The 19,419-nt window shown below is 42.0% G+C and overlaps 2 protein-coding genes across 3 annotated transcripts in view; one reads left to right on the top strand and one right to left on the bottom strand.

Annotated features, from left to right (window-relative positions):
• Window positions 1-2,710, top strand: part of ANKRD27 (ankyrin repeat domain 27) — a 62,138-nt gene extending 59,428 nt beyond the window's left edge. For both annotated transcript variants that reach the window (XM_061387889.1, XM_061387890.1), the window contains exons 28-29: window positions 41-113; window positions 1,384-2,710. In XM_061387889.1, coding sequence (XP_061243873.1) covers window positions 41-113; window positions 1,384-1,614 — 304 coding nt within the window. In that variant the 3' untranslated portion in view covers window positions 1,615-2,710. The remainder of the gene's footprint in view (window positions 1-40; window positions 114-1,383) is intronic.
• A 1,867-nt stretch (window positions 2,711-4,577) lies between these two features.
• On the bottom strand, window positions 4,578-12,107 carry PDCD5 (programmed cell death 5). Its single transcript, XM_061387896.1, has 6 exons — window positions 11,917-12,107; window positions 10,947-10,984; window positions 8,543-8,604; window positions 6,735-6,826; window positions 5,756-5,827; window positions 4,578-5,457 (listed from the first exon to the last, which is right to left on the bottom strand). Exons 1-6 carry the CDS (start codon window positions 11,980-11,982, stop codon window positions 5,410-5,412), a joined length of 378 nt encoding a protein of 125 aa, XP_061243880.1. The 5' UTR covers window positions 11,983-12,107; the 3' UTR covers window positions 4,578-5,409.
• Window positions 12,108-19,419: the final 7,312 nt, after the last annotated feature.

Below are 19,419 nucleotides of genomic sequence, written 5' to 3'. Positions count from 1 at the left end.
ACTATCCCAAACACTTATTTTAGTTTGTTTTGGGTTTCAGGGCAAGGACTCCAAAGGAGATTATGGCACGAGACAGAAGTGTCCCTAATCTTACTAAAGATTCTTTGCATGAGGTGAGTTATTAAACACTGTCTTATACCATTATTTTTTAAATCCTAGATTTTTCAAAACTAATCCTTGGAAAACACGTTTCTTATCTCAGTAGTCCCGTCACTGGTAAAGAGTTACAAAGTGAGTTTGGTGGCAAGATTAAATACTGTTATATTTAATAATGCATTTCTGAGCTGAGAAAGGAAAGTGAGGGAAAAGTGGCAGACAGTTGTGACACATGGGAAGATCCCGTAGTTCGTAACATGCATACTAGGTGAACGATCTCAGATTTTACTGTGTGAGCTAATTCACTAACGTGTTAATCACTAATGTAAGGAAGAAAACACATCTGTATATGGATAGTTAAAAACCTTGGGAGTATGGTATAATGTTGCTCATATAGTCAGTTTTGCTCATGGCCATCTTCCTACACTATTTAATACTCATAAAAAGAAGCCTGCTTTCCTTTCTGTGGTGCTATTAGGTGGCTCTTCTCAGAAAACATGGGTTTTCTTTTCTTTTTTTAATTATAGCTGATTTACATTGTTGTTAGTTTCTAGTGTACAGCACAGTGATTCAGTTTTTCATATATACATATATGATATATATATATATATATTTTCTTTTTCAGATTCTTTTCCATTTATAGTTCATTACAGGATACTGAATAAATTTCCCTGTGCTATACAGTAGGGCATTACTGAAACATGGCTTTTCTTATTGGTGCTCATCAATATCATACGTGCCTTATTTGAGAAATAGAATTTATAGTATGTCTGGCACAGGCTTGCTGGAACAAATATACTACAGTTCTAAATCTTTTAGCAAATTAAAGTGATTTTTGTTAATATGCCTGATTTTGATTTCATAGTTAATCTTCCCTGGCGTTGTTAATAGACCTGCTTCTGGGTGGAACACCTGCAGACTTTGAAATATGGCTGGGTTCAAGCGCTAGCTTTCCCCTTGCTAGCTGGGGGACTTAAGGCAGATTGCTTAACTTTGCTGATCCTATGTCCTCAGCTGTACGCACAATGGGGATGACAGCAGTACACACCTGTTAGAGCTGCAAAGATGAAATGTGAAAACATGTAAACATGTTTACACTGTGTCTGACATGTGGAGTACGCGCAGGTCACACTTTCACTGCAGGGGTGTTAAGAGTTGAAATTATGCCTGCAAAGTACTTAGCACATTGATGACACCTCAAGAAGTGCTCAAGGGTAGCTGTTACTCTGGTGGTTGTTTTCAGGTACAGTGCAAATATGAAGTGTCTGAATCGTATCTTTTCTTTAGCCAGGGAGACAGAGAGTCGCACGGAAGCACAATAACCTGCCAGACCAGGGCAGGTCTGAGGCTGCTGACAAAGGAAACGATCAGCCGGAGAGGCCTGGACCAAGGCAAACTTCTCCCAGAAACAGGAGAATGCTGCGTAGACACACGGTCGACGATACAGTGGTACCCAAGGGCCCAGAGACTGCTGGCAACCTGAGCACTCCCCAAGAGGCTAGCATTTCCCAGTCTTAACAGTAATAAGGAGGAATTATCTACTGCCAAGAAGCAAGTCCTCAACAAGATGCTGCGCATGAATACAGCTTCGCACTAAATGAAATTTGTTTGGCTTGAGAGAAAAGCAGAAAGGTCCTGAAAGCTTTTCTGTGGCTGATAGAAAGAATACAACAGGTCGTCACTAGCTCTTTCCTCTTCAGAGGTAATGGATACACTTGAAAAGGGATGGACAAAAATTCCAGTGGTGTCCAGATCTATAAGACACTTAAGTATTTGGGTTCCTGGGTTACAGTGAGAGGTTTCATCACCAGATTCTGACCTCCTTCTAATGAAAGGTGCTAAACCTCTGTGATGTGTATGAACTAGCAAACCACAGTCTAAAAGAACTCCTCCCTCTGGGATAAGCCGAAGAAAAGCAATTTAGGTTTCACTGTACTGTGGAGGCTGGGCAGAAAATACGGCATTTGAATAAAGAAAACAGGGCTGAAAAATGTCCCTTTTAAGCAACACTTGAACCCAAAGATGCCTAAATGCCATTTTGATTGCTCATTTTAGTTCAAAGGACACATATGACATGTTCTACACTATGTATGTGGGGAAAGCTGGGTATACTTTTTTCTTCCAACAAAGTACAGATAATTGACCACTGCACTTATACACCTGTAGCAGTGTCTCTAGAAACATCCCTTTCTGTTAAGAGCCCCCCTAAACGTCACACCGGATGGATGGTTACTGAAGAGAGTAGACTTGGCACATCTTCTCTTAGTCTTTTGATTCAGATTCAAAACTTACAGCACAAACCAGGTCAAAGTAACTTTATGTTAGAATTTATTGCCATTTATTCCTTTTTATAAATTTCTATAGATTATATTTCTTATTTTTTTATGTTACTAATTAGTCTAGAGCTGCAAACACGGGTTTGTCCTGAGTACATTTTCAAATAACTTTGTAATAGGGAAATGGTTTTGTGCACGTTCTTGGAAATACTTGTGTATGTACAGAAGGGAGGGGCTGATTATTTTTCTATAAAGTAATTTATGATTTTTAATTTTCTAATGTGCCTTGGATATGTGCCAAATGATGGGAAAGAAACAGTAAACTTTATGATTCTTGAGTGTGTCGTGGTGTACTTTTTTTAGTTTGTTCTCCTATGGTGATAGTTTCTCAGCCTTTCTGCTATCAACATGTGCTTGGTGTGTGGAGTCATCTTCTCCCACTGGATAGATAATACATTTTATTTTTCAGCTAGAGATAGAAGTTTGACTGAAATGTGTGAACTGGGTCATTTGGAGCAGATTATCCAGGGCTGCTGACCTAATCCAGTAAGCACAGTACCTAGGGCCCCCACAAAGGTATTTTCATTTCTTTTAGCATCAGAAGAACAAACTGAATATAATACAGCTACGTAGCCCGAACAGCAAATAAACACGGTTGCTTTGCAAGTTTGTTCTATTTTTCTTCCTCTCCGAAACTTTTAAACAAAACCACCTCATTGGCCTAAGTTGCTGTGCTTTTCTAGCATCCTGATTAAGAGATTTGACACTGTGCAGTTTATTAGCACAGTCCTGTCCAAGACACAAATACGTACATTGGAAACCACCTAATTTGGGGGGTGGTACAACAGTTTTGAAAACCTACCGTGAACCTATTTGCAGGGCAGGAATAGAGACGCAGGTGTAAAAGAATGGACTCGTGGACCTGGCATGGGGAGAGGGTGGCACCAACTGACGGAGCAGTGCTGACATATGCACTGCTGTGTGTACAATACACGTGTCTAGTGGGAAGCTGCGGTAGCACAGGGAGCTCCGCTCAGTGCTCTGCAACGACCTAGAGAGAGCCTCACGAGGGAAGAGATGTATGTATACATACAGTTGATTCACTTTGTTGTAAGCAGAAACTAACACAACACTGTAAAGCAACCATACTGTGATTAAAAAGAAAAAAGAAAGAAATATTGAAAAAGCCAAACATTCACATACACCCTCCATAATTCTAACAACTGCCCCAGCTGGTAGGAATGTCAAGTGAGAAGGTTTACGGAAATAAGGGGGCTAATTTGCTTGCACGGTCAGAGCTGGGGTCAAAGCCTGGCTAGCAGTGTCACCTATTTCCAGCTGGATGCACCCTTCACCTGGAGACAGAAATACCATGAATGGGACTCTCAATCCTGGGGGAGAAGTTTCCTCTTGAGCTATTCTGGTAATCAGCAGGGTGAGCAATCTGAAGTGATCACCTCAATTATTTAAAAAAACACATGTGTTTCTAATTACTTTCTCAATTAAAACTAAATTTGACAATTCAGAAATTGGTAATGCCAAAATTCCTATTTTGTATGAGAATGTTTTGAATTCAGAGTATTGTAGTTCAATCAGAAAGGTGAGAATAACCAGCCCCCACCCCCCGGATGGAAACATATTCCACTCCTGCAACGTCATCGAGAATTTCTGTCCTCATTTTCCATTCTATAGTGTCTCTGAATGAGGGGAGGTTTACAGTCCAACACCTTCACCTCAACAGCTGCCATAATAGTGGTTATTTTGTAAGAGAAAGCATGTAGCAAACTTGCTCAGAGCTGTCTAGTCTCCTTCCAGTGTTTCTATGTAAAATCTACCTGTTAACTGGGATTATTTTTTCAAAATCCTTGATCAGATTTTACTTTGGTGATTTACTGTTCCTCTGAACTCTTTTTGATGTCCTTAATAGCTCTACTCATGTATTTGCTTACTGAGGAATACTAGACATGTATTCTAACACTGACTTCACTTCACTAAATTTTAAGTCTGAAATAGAGTAAAATCTCAAGTATAATTTAGAAATATACCAGCAGGGTATATATCTCTAGCTACAGACTGGAACTATAAATATCACATTTTCCATCACTTTTCCTGCTATTAATCCTACTGAGCTCATTAAATGTTATGCACCTCCTCTGGAGCTGGGCCCCCCAGGACTAAGACAAGTTACACTGAATAGCTCACTTGAGAGAGAAATTTATGATTCAAAGTTACAAGCACAGTTTTTCATAACCTGGTGGGAATAAAGGACAAAAGATGACACTTGCTTTAAGTTACCTGCAACCCTATCACTGAAGACCCAGAACATTTCTACCACAATGGTGAACTGCTAAACTGTCTCAACTGGACTCGAATCATTAGAAATCATTTCTCTTAAAAACATGTTTACTAGTGTTTAAGTATTATTACCAGTATGTCTCAGTTATTTTGCTAATTTTTTTCTAATGGACGTATCCTCCAGTTACAGAGGTGGTACGGGTAATATTTGTTAGATGAGTTAATGCTTTGAAAAGCAGATTATAAATGAAATCAAAGTTAGAAATTTTCCTACATTAAATGTAAGGACTATCTGCAGGAAGAAAAAGGTCTTATCTGCTTTCAGAACCTATGTCTTGGAAATACTAAAACTGACTCAGCTTAATCCATGAGTCTTAACACCTACGATGTTACAGATGCTGCTATTTTCTTCTCACTGAAGATGCTGGAGCAGCTCCTACTTCTGCTAAGGTAATTTTCCCACTTAACACTAATGTCACAAGTATGAAGGATATATTCATGCTGCTACATATGTTCAAAGCTTTTGATAGGGAAGGACAAGTTTTAAATGCAGATCTTCTGCTCATTTCTCTATGGTAGAAAAACAACTTTGTCCAAATTTTTCTATTTTGCATAACAAGTTTATTTTTAAAAGGTATATAGACAATAAACAAAGTAAACACACCACCAGATCTTAACTTCTGCCAAGTATTATCTCCTAGATAATACTGGAACTTCGTTAAGTTCCAGTCTCTAGACAAATTCAATAATCGTCATCTTCATCAGAGTCCATTACTTTTCTTCTGTTGAACTGGGGGGAAAATTAAACGAGTATCATGTTTCATAAAACATAACTCAGATTTTCTGAGAAAACAAATTCCTACCCACTACAGAAAGACATTTCTGTTTGTGTTTAATATAACTTAAGTGTTTCAGACCAACCAAAGAGCCTTGAAAATTAGACCCTCAATGCAACGTTCTCCCCAAACTTCCCACTGTTGTAAAACAAAAATGTCTATGCGCTAAAATGTTTGACACACTACATGCAGATGTAACACGTATGTAAAATATCAATCTTTCTTTTGTTGTGTGCTTTGGGGGAAACTTACTTTAACTGTTGTTTTCTTTTCTGTTTGTTGGCTTACTTTTTCGAGGATTTCTATTAAACCTTGTTCTGATACCTAGGATAATCAAAGAGAAAAACAGTGCTTTTTTAAGACAAAGAATTGACCTTAGCCGACTGAATCATTTCAATCCTTCCAGGATGTGGAGGTAGAGGTCAAGAAGGAAGGAGAATGGGACAGCTGGCTGAAACCACTGGCTATAACTCTTGGTTTAAGTTTCACTTAAAATCTGTTCTGCTGGTCTTCATTTGAGGGAGGAAAAGTATCCATCAGTTAGCTTCCTCAAAAAATCCAAGGTTAACAGGTATTTAAGAACCCCTTCATCACCACTAGCAGACTGACAACCACCTACACCACTGTGTTAAGTGAATGGGACAGAGATACTCCACCTCCGCACCGAGACCTTGAGAAGCTTAAAAGCAGGAGAGAAGTGACTCAAAAAAGATGAAGCCTCTGTCACCCCTCCACACGTGTTCTCAGTGTAAAGGGTTCAGGGCAGGTTGATCTCTGCAGGCTATGGTGGCGGCAGAGGGCTCCCCAGTGCTGGTGGGGCTCGTCTGGATCTTGAAGGAAGATCAGGGTTGCCAGAATATATCCCTCATGGCAGTATGGCAATGCACAGAATAACCAGGAAATTCAGCACTTCTTCATTTGCAAAACAAGCATAACTTTCCCAATTTTAATTAGTATTGCTGACAAACCTTGCTTCCATTGTAGAAGCAATTTAGGCTATCTGACCCTAATAGTCACTGGTTCCAGAACAATGTCAGAAAAGGAAAGCAGCAGAGGATTTTAGAAAAGAGAGTTATCTTTTAGGATCTACGGTAGACACTATTCTCGCCTTTAAAAACTGCTTCAACAAGAATTCTGTAACCAGAAAGAGATGAAATTGACCTTCTGAGGATACATTTTGGTAAAGTAGGTAACAACAGATTAAAACTGCCTCAAGGCGGGTCAAGCTTACCTTCCCACTTAGTTGTCCATACCGTGCCATCTGTATAAGGTAATTCTCTACTGCTTTAGTTTTCTCAGGCTTTACAAGTGCTAAGTTACTTACTAAAAAGGAAGAAGAAAATATATATGTATATATACATACATATATATATACACACACACACACACAAACACGCACAAAAAGAAGTCAGAACTAAATGCACTTATTCCTTGAGACTAAGCACTAACATTTCTAAAGCACTTCAGACTTCTTGATGTCTTGAGACCAGCAAGGTAGGTAAGGCAGATGCTACTGTTACTCCTCTTAAAAATGCGTAAACCACAGTTCAGCTTTGTCAACCTCAGTCACGACCACAGAGAGGGAGTGGTGAACCAAGATTAAACTTGGGGGCTCAGACTCTAAGCTCCATGCTTTAAAAACAAAGCAAAACCATGACTGTTCCACGAAGAGCAATTTCTATATTGCATGCATGCTAAGTCACTTCAGTCATATCCAACTCTTTGTGACCCCATGGACTGTAGCCCACCAGGCTCCCCTGTCCATGGGATTCTCCAGGCAAGAGCACTGGAGTAGGCTGCCATTTCCTCCTCCAGGGGATTTTCCTGACCAAGGGATCAAACCTGCATCTCCTGTGGCTCCTGCATTGCAGGCAGATTCTCTATACCGCTTGAGCCACCAGGGAAGCCCTCAAAAGCAACCCATCCTCGCGAATTTCTATATTACTACGCATATACAATCATGGTATCCATTCAGGGCTGCATCTTCTAAGCTGGGCTTCAAGTTATAATACAGAAGATAATGTTTCATTCTGATTGGCTCATTTAACTTTTTTTATGGTTTTATTTTTTGTGATGAAAAACACAACACAAATGGAGAATACAGGTATACCTCCTTTTACTGAGCTTCACAGATACAGCAGTCTCCACAAATGGAGGTCTGTGGCATCCCACATCCCTGCTTTGAGCAAGTCTGCTGGCACTGTTTTCCTGACAGTGTGTGCTCACTTCATGTCTTTGTGTTACATTTTGGTAATTTTCACATTTCAAATTTTCTATTGTAATTCTTATATATATTATGGTGATCTGTAATCAATGATCTTTGATGTTATTGAAAAACAAAAATCGTGACTTGCTGAAGTCTCAGATGATGATTAGCATTTTTTAGCAATAAGGTATTTTTAAATTAAGGTATGTATACTTTTTTGTTTTTTTAAGACATAATACTATTGCACTTAACAGACTATAAAACTTTTATATGCACTGGAAAGCCAAAATATTTGTATGACTTGCTTACTGTGGTGGTCTGCAACCAAAGCCAAAATATCTCCAAGATCTGCCTGGACAATAAACCAAAGCCCCCATCACCCAGGTCAACTGCTACCAGAATTTGTGACTGAGTTGCCTGAAGAGTTATTGCCAATAAATTTTATCTAATACAGTCATCCCTTGGTATCTGAAAGGACTGGTTCTAGGATTCCCTGCAGATGCCAAAATCTGAAGATGCTCAGGTCCCTCATATAAAATGGTGTACTACAATCGGCCTTCTGTATCTGTGGGTTCTGACTCTATAACAACGGAGGGCTCACTACACGCACTTGGAAATCATTTCAATAGCAGGAGAGAATGGAGCTGGAACTTTTAATAACAACTTAAGTATGTTTCTTTAGGTTTATAAACCTAACACTTCTTATAAATAATCTGTATCTCACATGCTTTTAGGTTAAACAAGAATTTAATCTAGAGATAGCAATATTTCATATACATCTCCCTATTCAAATAACTCAAACCAGTTTTATAAAGAAAACCGAAGATGCTTACACCGGGCCCGGGCTGACTGATCCAGAACTTGGGCTAAGATACTGTTTCTCATTTCTGCTTCCCTACAAGAAAAACAGGTCAAGCAAAATTAGAACTAAGCTGCCAGCATTCCTACTGAACACAGAAAAATTTAACAAGTCCATTCTTATTCAAGAGCCAGTTTTATATTTTGTGAGTTTGAAAGGTAAAACTTCACAGTTTCCCAATTCAGAAGGGAGTTTCAGTTCAACCACCATTATAAATACTTATTAAGTACCCAGTGTGTGAGAAGGGCTAGAAATCTGTAGTGAGATTTCAGGCAAATACACAAAACGAATGATTAATCCATGTAATTTTCTTAGAGATAAAGAAGCTGAGGTTCATAGAGACCATGTTAAGAAGACACAGGTAACTGTGGCCAAGGTATGACCAGATTCCACGTTTTAAGATTCTCAGTTCTAGTTTTGGGTTGGGAGGGGAGTTACAATTATACCCGTTTCTACCCTTGCATCTTCCCACCTATCCAGGCAGGAACTATTTCATATTCACAGGACAGTGATTTCAAATTTTTTTAAAGCACAAATTGTTTTTCAAATGAAGCCCTTCAAGAAATTTAATATGAACTTAACACAGAAAAAGGCAGAGATTCTTTGGCTGAATTAGAAGGCTGAATCCGCTGTACTAGGGAAACAAGAAATAAACCACTATGCAGAAAGGAAAGTATGCATTCATCAGTTTCAGCCCTGAGTGGACAAAGAAAAAAGCGTCTCTTGACTTTAAGCTTTAGCCTTGTAGGTTTGCTGTCTGAATTCCCTCTGGAGGCAGGGTGGAGGTAGGGAAAGAACATCAAGCAGAGAATTTTAAAAGGTCTAAGGTTAGAAATGACCCCAGTGATGGCAGAAGTAAAGGTAAATCCTCTTTGGAAGAATCCAGAAGAAGAGCAATCAATTATGCAACACATCTGAATTACAGATATGTTAAAACGTGAAAAAAAAATTCCCATCTTCAGAATCAGTGAAGTTCACGTAGTAGATTTATTTCCTTCTTAGCACTATCCCAGGTGCTTACCAATGTGTCTTTCCCTCTAATGTGAGCTACATACAGAAGGGAAGGAACCTTCTCCATCTTGCCTATTTCTGTAGACACAGCACAATGCCTGACCCAGAGCAGGTGCTCAGTAAGTATCTGATGGATGAACGAATGAATTAAAGGGTAGCATGGGGGACTTCCCTGGCAGTCCAGTGGTTAAGACTCTGCACTTACTATGCAGGAGGCATGAGTTCCACCCCTGGTTGGGGAACTATAATCCCACATGCTGTGTGTGTGCCGTGCCAGGTGAAAAATAAAAGGTAGCCTGGGGGCAGGGAGGGATAGGGAGTTGTTTAATAGGTATACTTCCAGTTTTGTAAGATGAAAAAGTTCTAGAAATGTGCTGCAAAGCAATGAGAATATGGTTAATACGACTGAATGATACACTCAGAAGTAGTTAAGAAGGTTAATTTTACCTTTTGTGTTTTTCATTAGAGTTAGGAAAAAAGGTAGCGTGATGGGCTAACTAACAAACCTGTCACGTGTGAGGTGCTCTGCCACGTGCTGAGATAAACTAACACTGAGGACAGGAAAAACAGTTACTATTTCTTGTGTTTAGGTGCTCAGTCACTTCAGTCGCCTCTGACTCTTTGGGACCCTATGGACTGTAGCTTGCCAGGCACCTCTGTCTATGGGATTCTTCAGGCAAGAATCCTGGGGCGGGTTCTGTACCCTTGGTTCCCCTGCAATCCTCACAACACCCCTATGAGGTAGTCCTATTAGGATGCTTATTTTAAGGTAATCACAGTTTAGCAGAGAAACATCAATCAGTAATTGCAACATGAAGTAGTAAGTACTGCAGGGTTCCATACATACTTAATTGACAAACTAATAGGCATGGGTCTGGAAAAATCCCTATGCCAGGAAGAACTTTAAGATTCACACATCTGTGAATAAAACTAAAGTAAAAAAAGAAAAAAGGTGAAACCACCCTTCAAAGAGTTCAGAGTTCCCACAGACATAGAGAACAGAGCAAGAGGTGGGCAAAGCCGGTGAAGGTGTCTAAAGTACAAACTTCTAGTTATAAATAAGCCATGGGGATGTAATATGTCATGTATAGAGTGGGTGGTGACTATACTTAGAGAGTATTGAATTGTATATAGTTAATAGTATTGAAAGTTGCTGAGAGTTAAATCTCAAAAGTTCTTATCACAAGGGAAAAAAAATGTGTAATTATGTGTGGTGATGGATGTTAACCAGACTTACTGTGGTGGTCACTTCATAATATAAACAAACATGGAATCAGCATGCTGTACACGGAAACTAATGTTAAATCAATTATTTCTTAATCGAAAAAAAGGGAGGGCCCCTCTACATTCAGAGTTCCAGCCGGTACCTGTGCTTTGCTTCCTGTTGTGCTGCATCGCCAGGATCCTGAAAAAAACAATTTTATCTTTTAGAAATTTCACGGGTGGTGGGGGAGGGAAGGAACTATTTTATTTCGTTATTTTATTTTGTTTCTGGTACCTAACAGGCTCCTGCAGTGGTAGAGATGGGTTTACAAAATAATTAAAAGCTGGGCCTCACAGAAGTAAAAAGATAAGTTTCCACTTACTACAATTGTTTTGATGAACTTCTAAAGTCTCAATCTAACAGAATGTTTTAGAATACAAACAGATATTAAGGAGAAGAGCCCCTCTTACGAAACCGTATTTAACGTGTAAAGAATAATTTCTGGAAAAGAAAATGTGCTTCGGTATTGGGGACGTTGATGATCAAACAACGTTCCCTTCCAGGCTATCCCGCTGCATCCCTAACACTTCACTCCGGGTTTCCGCACAGCAGAGTCATTAGTTGGGCGTTTCATCTCCGGGGTTAGTGTTCAGTGCCTGGCTCTCAGGACTGTCAACTCCGTCGGGCGATGTTCCCCGCTGTACCCTCTGCACCTGGCACAAGGAAGACCCCCCAGAAGATGTCTGTCGACCCCTCGGGTCGAACCAACTGTATTCTAAACAACATTCGGCTGGAACACTAGTCAAGTAGGCTAGGTCCATTAGCTAAGGGCACCGAGAGACCGGAGAAGCTGAGCATTCCGCTCGGGACGCAAGACGGCCGGGCGGGTGAGAGACGGCCCGCGCCCGACCAGCCCGGGGCAGCACGTGGTTCGGTGGCCGCCCGAGCCCCCACGCGACGGGCAGAGGGGCCGAGACGGCTCGGAGGCTACCAGAAGGCCGCCGCGGGCGGAGGCGGGGTCCTGGCCCCGGGGCAGAGACGCCTGGAGCCTCCGCTGGGGGGCCGCGCCCTCTACCTCGGGTGAGGGCGGCGCCCAGCAGGGGACGGGCTGGGCGGGTGTTGGGCTCGCTCACCCCGTGCTTCGCCTGCAGCTCGGCCAGCCTCTGCTTCCGCAGCGCCTCGAGCTCCTGCTCCGCCATGCTGCGGCCGGGCCGGGCGAGCAGCAGCAAACACGCTCCGACTCTCTCCGAGGGAACGCCGGCAGTCCCTCTGCGCGCGCACCGCCCTCCGCGCGCGCACCGCCCTCCGCACTGCGCAGGCGCCCGCAGCGCCCAGGCATCACCAATCAAGCCTAGAGCCGCGCAGCCCGCCCCAGCCAGGGACTGGGGAGAAGCCGGAATCCGCGATTGCAGGCGGTGGGAGGTAGGGCAGAACTGCTGCGCCGAGCCTTCCCGAGCTCGGTTCTTGCTCCCAGCTGCAAGCGTGTGCTCAGCGGGCGTGGACGCCGGCAGGGTTAAGATCCGGCTGTGTGTGGGAAAAGATAATAACCCAGAAACAGGCTACCATCAACAACTATCAGTCAGTTCAGTTCAGTCGCTCAGTCGTGTCTGACTCTTTGCGACCCCATAAATCACAGCACGCCAGGCCTCCCTGTCCATCACCAACTCCCGGAGTTCACTCTAACTCATGTCCATCGAGTCGGTGATGCCATCCAGCCATCTCATCCTCTGTCGTCCCCTTCTCCTCCTGCCCCCAATCCCTCCCAGCATCAGAGTCTTTTCCAATGAGTCAACTCTTCGTATGAAGTGGCCAAAGTACTGGAGTTTCAGCTTCAGTATCAGTCCTTCCAATGAACACCCAGGACTGATCTCCTTTAGGATGGACTGGCTGGATCTCCTTGCAGTCCAAGGGACACTCAAGAGTCTTCTCCAACACCACAGTTCAAAAGCATCAATTCTTCCGCCTTCAGCTTTCTTCACAGTCCAACTCTCACATCCATACATGACCACTGGAAAAACCATAGTCTTGACCAGACGGACCTTAGTTGGCAAAGTAATATCTCTGCTTTTCAATATACTATCTAGGTTGGTCATAACTTTCCTTCCAAGGAATAAGCATCTTTTAATTTCATGGCTGCAATCACCATATGCAGTGATTTTGGAGTCCCAAAAAATAAAGTTGGACACTGTTTCCACTGTTTCCCCATCTATTTGCTATGAAGTGATGGGACTAGATGCCATGATCTTAGTTTTCTGAATGTTGAGCTTTAAGCCAACTTTTTCACTCTCCTCTTATACTTTCATCAAGAGTCCTCTTCACTTTAGTGCTCTTCACTTTCTGCCATAAGGGTGGTGTCATATGCATATCTGAGGTTATTGATATTTCTCCCGGCAATCTTGATTCCAGCTTCTGCTTCTTCCAGCGTTTCTCATGATGTACTCTGCATATAAGTTAAATAAGCAGGGTGACAATATACAGCCTTGACATACTCCTTTTCCTATTTGGAACCAGTCTGTTGTTCCATGTCCAGTTCTGAGTGTTGCTTCCTGACCTGCATACAGGTTTCTCAAGAGGCAGATCAGGTGGTCTGGTATTTCCATCTCTTTCAGAATTTTCCACAACTATAACTGTAGGTAAAATTTGTTAAGCCTATAATGTGCTAGGCTCCTGTTATCCCCTTTGGTGGATAAGGATCCGGGTGCTTAGACTAAGTGGAATGATGGAAAATGTGCTGAAACTGGACGGCAGTGATGGTTGCACAATTTTGTTTTCCTTAGCCATCACCAGAATTTTGTCCATCCCTTGGGTTGGATGAACTCATCTTCTAGAAAACATTAAGCTAGTAGTCTAGATCCACAAGGGAATTTAGTTCACCAACTAGGGATGGAACCTGTGCCCCTTGCAGTAGAAGCCATAGTCTTAATCACTGAAACCCGATGAAGGCCCATAATTCTTAAATTTGTTGCTGCTGTTGCTAAGTCGATTCAGTTGTGTCCGACTCTGTGCGACCCCATAGATGGCAGCTCATCAGGCTCCCCCGTCCCTGGGATTCTCCAGGCAAGAACACTGGAGTGGGTTGCCATTTCCTTCTCCAATGCATGAAAGTGAAAAGTGAAAGTGAAGTTGCTCAGTCGTGTCCGACTCTTCACAACCCCATGGACTGCAGCTTACCAGGCTCCTCCGCCCATGGGATTTTCCAGGCAAGAATACTGGAGTGGGGTGCCATTGCCTTCTCCGCTTAAATTTGTTAAGAAATGTTAAATTGTACACTGAAAATGGATTGAGGGTGGGACTGGAGCAAACAGAGACTCGCTGATCATCCTGCATGGAGAAGCCAAGTTAAAACAAACTTGGGAGGCTGAAGTTGGGAATCAGACGAGTCTGGCTTCCCTGTTAGCTCAGTTGGTAAAGAATCCGCCTGCAATGCAGGGAACCCCGGTTTGATTCCTGGGTCGGGAAGAGCCACTGGAGAAGGGATAGGCTACCCACTCCAGTATTCTTGGGCTTCCCCTGTGGCTTAGCTGGTAAAGAATCCCCCTGCAGTGTGGGAGACCTGGGTCCAATCCCTGGGTTGGGAAGATCCCCTGGAAAAGGGGAAGGCTACCCACTCCAGTATTCTGGCCTGGAGAATTCCATGGACTGTATGGTCCATGGGGTCGCAAAAGTCAGACACGACTGAGTGGCTTTCACTTTCACTTTCTTTCCTCAGAGGTTGGCACAGGAGCTATGAAATGTGGTGTGAACTGTGGGGACACTCCCAACACACACACACACACACACATGCTCACACACAAACATGCACACACGCACACTCAGGGCTGTCCTGGGATGAATTCCCTGGCAGTAAGATTGTGCACTTCGGGCCTGGAGACATTGGTTCCTGCTGGGGGGAATGTTAGCTCCCTAACCCTGTGACATGCTTGTTTTCTTGGTTGTAGCAAAATATAATACGTCATTTACCATTTTAACCAACTTTAAGTGTACAGTTCAGTAGTGTTAAATACATTCACCTTGTACGATCTCTACTATGCTTTTCATTTTGTAAAACTGAAACTGCTGCTGCTGCTGCTGCTAAGTCGCTTCAGTCATGTCCGACTCTGTGCGACTCCATAGACGGAAGCCCACCAGGCTCCCCCATCCCTGGGATTCTCCAGGCAAGAACACTGGAGTGGGTTGCCATTTCCTTCTCCAATGCATGAAAGTGAAAAGTGAAAGTGAAGTCGATCAGTCCTGTCCGACTCTTAGCGACCCCATGGACTACCAGGCTCCTCCATCCATGGGATTTTCCAGGCAAGAGTACTGGAGTGGGGTGCCATTGCCTTCTCCAAAACTGAAACTATGCCCTATAAACAACAACTCCCAATGCCCTATAAATAACAACTCCCAATACCCTCTTTCTCCAGACCTTGAACCATTTTACCTTCTGATTCTACAAATTTGCCTATGATAGGTGTAAGGTGAGTGCAGAGAAAAAGAGAGCAAGCAGGGCAGTCACGCAAGAAAAGGAAATTTATTAGAGGGAAAAGAGAGGGCGAGTGGCTCTTAAGGAGGACCAGTGTTCTTCCTTTCTGATGGAGTCCTTCTTATACCCAACCAATGAAAAAATTCTCTGAAGGGATGGTCAAGTAGCAGGAGGTCTGTAATCTGGTGGTCTTGAAGCTTTGGGAAGATAGGCCCCAGTGAAATAACAGGATGCTATTTGGGCAATTTGGTCAGTCTCACAGATCACTGTGATTTATTCCTTATTTGTGAGGTCGACATAACGAGCCATCTTATCAATGAGACCCTATTTGGGCCCTATCAACAGGTACCTCATGAAATGGAATCGTACTATTTGTCCTTTTGTGACTAGCTTCTTTCACTTGGCATGTGTTCAGGGTTCATCCATGCTGTACCCTGTGTCAGAATTTTCTTCCTTTTTGAGAGTGAATAATGTTTCTCCCTTCTTCCCTCCCTTTTCTTGAATATACTTTCTAGTCATTTTAGTATTTTGCTGTTTTTTTTCCCCCAAGGAACTCAAAATTTATCAGTATTGATTACTTTTTTAATCTATTTTTATCTGTTTCTACCTAATTTTCATATTTCCACTGTTATTTTCTTTTCAGTTCCTTCAGATGAACATTCTATATGTTCATTTTTATTCTTTCTTATTTAATAATGAAAACATTAAGCAATGAATTTACTTGTGAATACATATACACATATATAAAACTATATATATATATACAGAGTCTTATTTACATATTATAGTTATACCTATCAATAGTGCTATTTTTTCCCTTTCACAATGTCTTAAAATGGTTTCCTATTTTGTAAAACCATGGTCAAAATAATATGGTTTTAGAAAGTCACTTGTTTATGAGGAAAGCTAGCTATTCCTGATGCACTCCTACCCAACACATTTTTAGTTCCCCAAAGGTAAACCTAGCTGACTCTGTAGATATTCTTTCATTTATTCTTTTATTAACTGTGTATTGAGATTAAAAACATCAGGTAGTGAGGACAGGAGTGGTGTCAGAGAAGTGTTCATTGAGATGGTGACTTTTGAATAGGGACCTGAAGGAAGAGAGACAGAGAGTCACAAAGATATCATATGGAAGAGAATCCAGGGAGAAGGGACAGAAATGCAAGGACCTTGAAGTTGAAGCCTGCAATGTTTAAGGAACTGCAGGGATACCATTGAGGCTGGACCGTGAACTATGGGCATGGGGAGAAGGCAAATGCAGAATCATGAAATAAGTTAAGAGGATATATATTTAAATAATATACCTATGCTGTTATGTCTTCATTTATATAATTTAGATATTTTCCTAATGTCTTAGGAAATGACTTAGGAAATGTCTAAGCATAACATCCATGACGGCTAAGGATTTAACACACTGCACAACCCTTGTTTCTCTCCCTTAGTTTCTTAATACACATATTACTATTTTTAGTTCCAAAGTTGTTGATTGTTCTATCTTTAAGCAATACACTTACAACTTGTATTTCTTATTTCATCAGGTATAGATAGTGTCTCTTGACTCCTAGCTTTAAAGATGAAGAAGACATCAGCATCTCTGTCTTCCCAGTAAGTTCACATCCTTTTTTCTACATTCCCAGGTTCTGTTATCTGTGCTGCATCTTATTGATATTCTAATCTGTAATCATAATTGAGGGGCTTCCCCGGTGGCTCAGACAGTAAAGCGTCTGCTTGCAGCGCGGGAGACCTGGATTCAATCCCTGGGTTGGGAAGATCCCCTGGAGAAGGAAATGGCGACCCACTCCAGTACTCTTGCCTGGAAAATTCCGTGGGCTGAGGAGCCTGGTAGGCTACAGTCCGTGGGGTCACAAAGAGTCGGACACGACTGAGCGAAATTGAATCTTTTTCCGTCCTTTTTATTGAGATATAAGTGACCTACAGCCCTGTATAAGTTTAAGGTGTATAGCATAATGATTTAACTTACATACATTGTGAAATGATTATGACAATAAGTTTAGTGAATATGTATCATCTCATATGTTCAGTGCTCAGTAGCTTCAGTTGTGTCTGACTCTTTGCAACCTATGGACTGTACCCCAGCAGGCTCATCTGTCCATGGGATCCTCCAGGCAAGAATACTGGAGTCGGTTGCCATGCCCTCCTCCAGGGAATCTTCCCAACTTGGTAATTGAACCCATATTTCCAGCGTCTCCTGCATTGCTGGCAGGTTCTTTTTCCACTGAGCCACCTGGGAAGCCCCATCATCTCACATAGGTACAAAATAAAAGAAAAAGGAAAAAAAAAGTTTTTTTTCCTTGTGATGAAAACTTTTAGGATTTACTTTCTTAACAACTGTCATATATAATCTATGGCAATGTTAATTATGTGAATCATGTTGTACATTACATCCTTAGCACTTCTAAGGATGTAACTTTTGACCACTTTCATCCAATTCCTGCCCTCTTAAACCCCCTTCTTTGCCTCTGGTAGCCACAAATCTGATCTCTTTTTCTATGAGTTTGTTTGTTTGAAGTATAATTGACCTACAACACTATGTTAGCTCCTGGTGTACAACACAGTGAATCAGTATTTCTATGCATTACAAAATGATCACAACAACAAGTTTAGATACTGTCTGTCACCATACATGGATGTGTGTGCTCAGCTGTGTCTGACACTTTCACCCATTGACTGGAGCGTGCAAGACTCCTCTGCCCATTGAATTTTCTAGTCTAGAATACTGGAGTGGGTGGCCATTTCCTGATCCCCATACATAGATATGACATAATTATGGACTATATTCTCCATGCTGTACACGTCATCCTGTGACTCATTTATTTTGTAACTGGAAGTTTGTGCCTCTTGATCTCCCTCACATATTTCATTGCTCCTTCGAACCCCTCCTCTTCTCGAGCAACCACTTGTTTGCTCTCTGCATCTATGACTTTGTTTTGATATTATCCGTGACTGCTTTTCAGTTCACTGTTTCAGATTCCATATACAAGTGAAATCATACGGTGTTTGTCTTTCTCCATCTGACACTTCATGTAGCATGGTACCCTCTGGGTTCATCCACGTTGTTGCAAATAGCAGGATTTCCTTCTTTTTTATGACTGAATGATATTGTGTTGTTTATATATGCCTCATTTTCTTTATTCATTCATCCACTGATGGCCACTCAGCTTGTTTCCATGTCACAGCTATTGTGTATAATGCTATTGTGTATAATGCTGCAGTGAAATGGGGAGTGCCTTTGTTTTTCTTTATCAAAGAAAATCTAACATTTCTTTTCAACTCTCCATCATGTCGTGTGTTCTGACGGACTCCACTCTTATCATCAGATACCTGTCTTATAAAGGCCTTCCTCCCCCCTCTTTAATTTGGACAGGTTTCTCTCTATGCTTGCTGCATCCCTGTCCTTCTGGATTTATTTCTTGGATTCTCTGTTTTCTAGCCCTCATCCAGTTTGTTTTTTTTTTCTAATTCCATTTAAAATTTTTATTTATTTTTGGCTGCCCTGGGTCTTCACTGTTGCAGGCAGACTGTCTCATTGCAGCACGTGGGGGCTACTCTTTGTTGTAATGTATGGGCTTGTCATTGCAGTGGCTTTTCTTGTTGTAGAGCTCTGGCTTTAGGGCACATGGGCCTCAGTAGTTGCAGTCCCTGGGCTCAGTAGTTGTGGCATGTGAAATCCTCTCCGAACAGTGATTGACCCAGTGTTCCCTGCATTGGCAGGCAGATTCTTAACTGGACCACCAGAGAAGTCCTACATTCTAGTTGTTTATTTGTTTATGGCTATACTGGGTCCTGCACTGGCAGGCAGATTCTTAACCACTGGACCACCAGGGAAATCCTAAATTCGATTTATTTATTTATGGCTACCCTGGTGGCTCAGACAGTAAAGCATCTGTCTACAATGTGGGAGACCTGGGTTCAATCCCTAGGTCGGGAAGATCCGATGGAGAAGGAAATGGCAGTCCACTCCAGTACTATTGCCTGGAAAATCCCATGGACAGAGGAGCCTGGTAGGCTACAGTCCATGGGGTCACAAAGAGTCAGACACGACTGAGCGACTTCACTTTCACTTTCATGCTGGGTTCTCATTGCTGCACTCAGGCTTTCTCTAGTTGAGGTAAGTGGGGGCTACTCCCTGGTTGCGATGCACAAGCTTCTC

Source organism: Bos javanicus, chromosome 18, assembly GCF_032452875.1.
Source record: "Bos javanicus breed banteng chromosome 18, ARS-OSU_banteng_1.0, whole genome shotgun sequence".
In the NCBI taxonomy this organism is placed as follows: domain Eukaryota; kingdom Metazoa; phylum Chordata; class Mammalia; order Artiodactyla; family Bovidae; genus Bos; species Bos javanicus.
Note: the sequence above shows the minus strand (reverse complement) of the source record. Positions and strands in the feature narration are given on the sequence as shown.

Coding starts and splice junctions, on each gene's coding strand:
- PDCD5 (XM_061387896.1), bottom strand. CDS start 11,982: ATGGCGGAGCAGGAGCTCGAGGCGCTGCGGAAGCAGAGGCTGGCCGAG. Junction 8,605..10,946: donor CAACAGGAAGCAAAGCACAG/GTACCGGCTGGA, acceptor TTTTTCTTGTAG/GGAAGCAGAAATGAGAAACA. Junction 5,458..5,755: donor AAAAGAAAACAACAGTTAAA/GTAAGTTTCCCC, acceptor TTTTCCCCCCAG/TTCAACAGAAGAAAAGTAAT.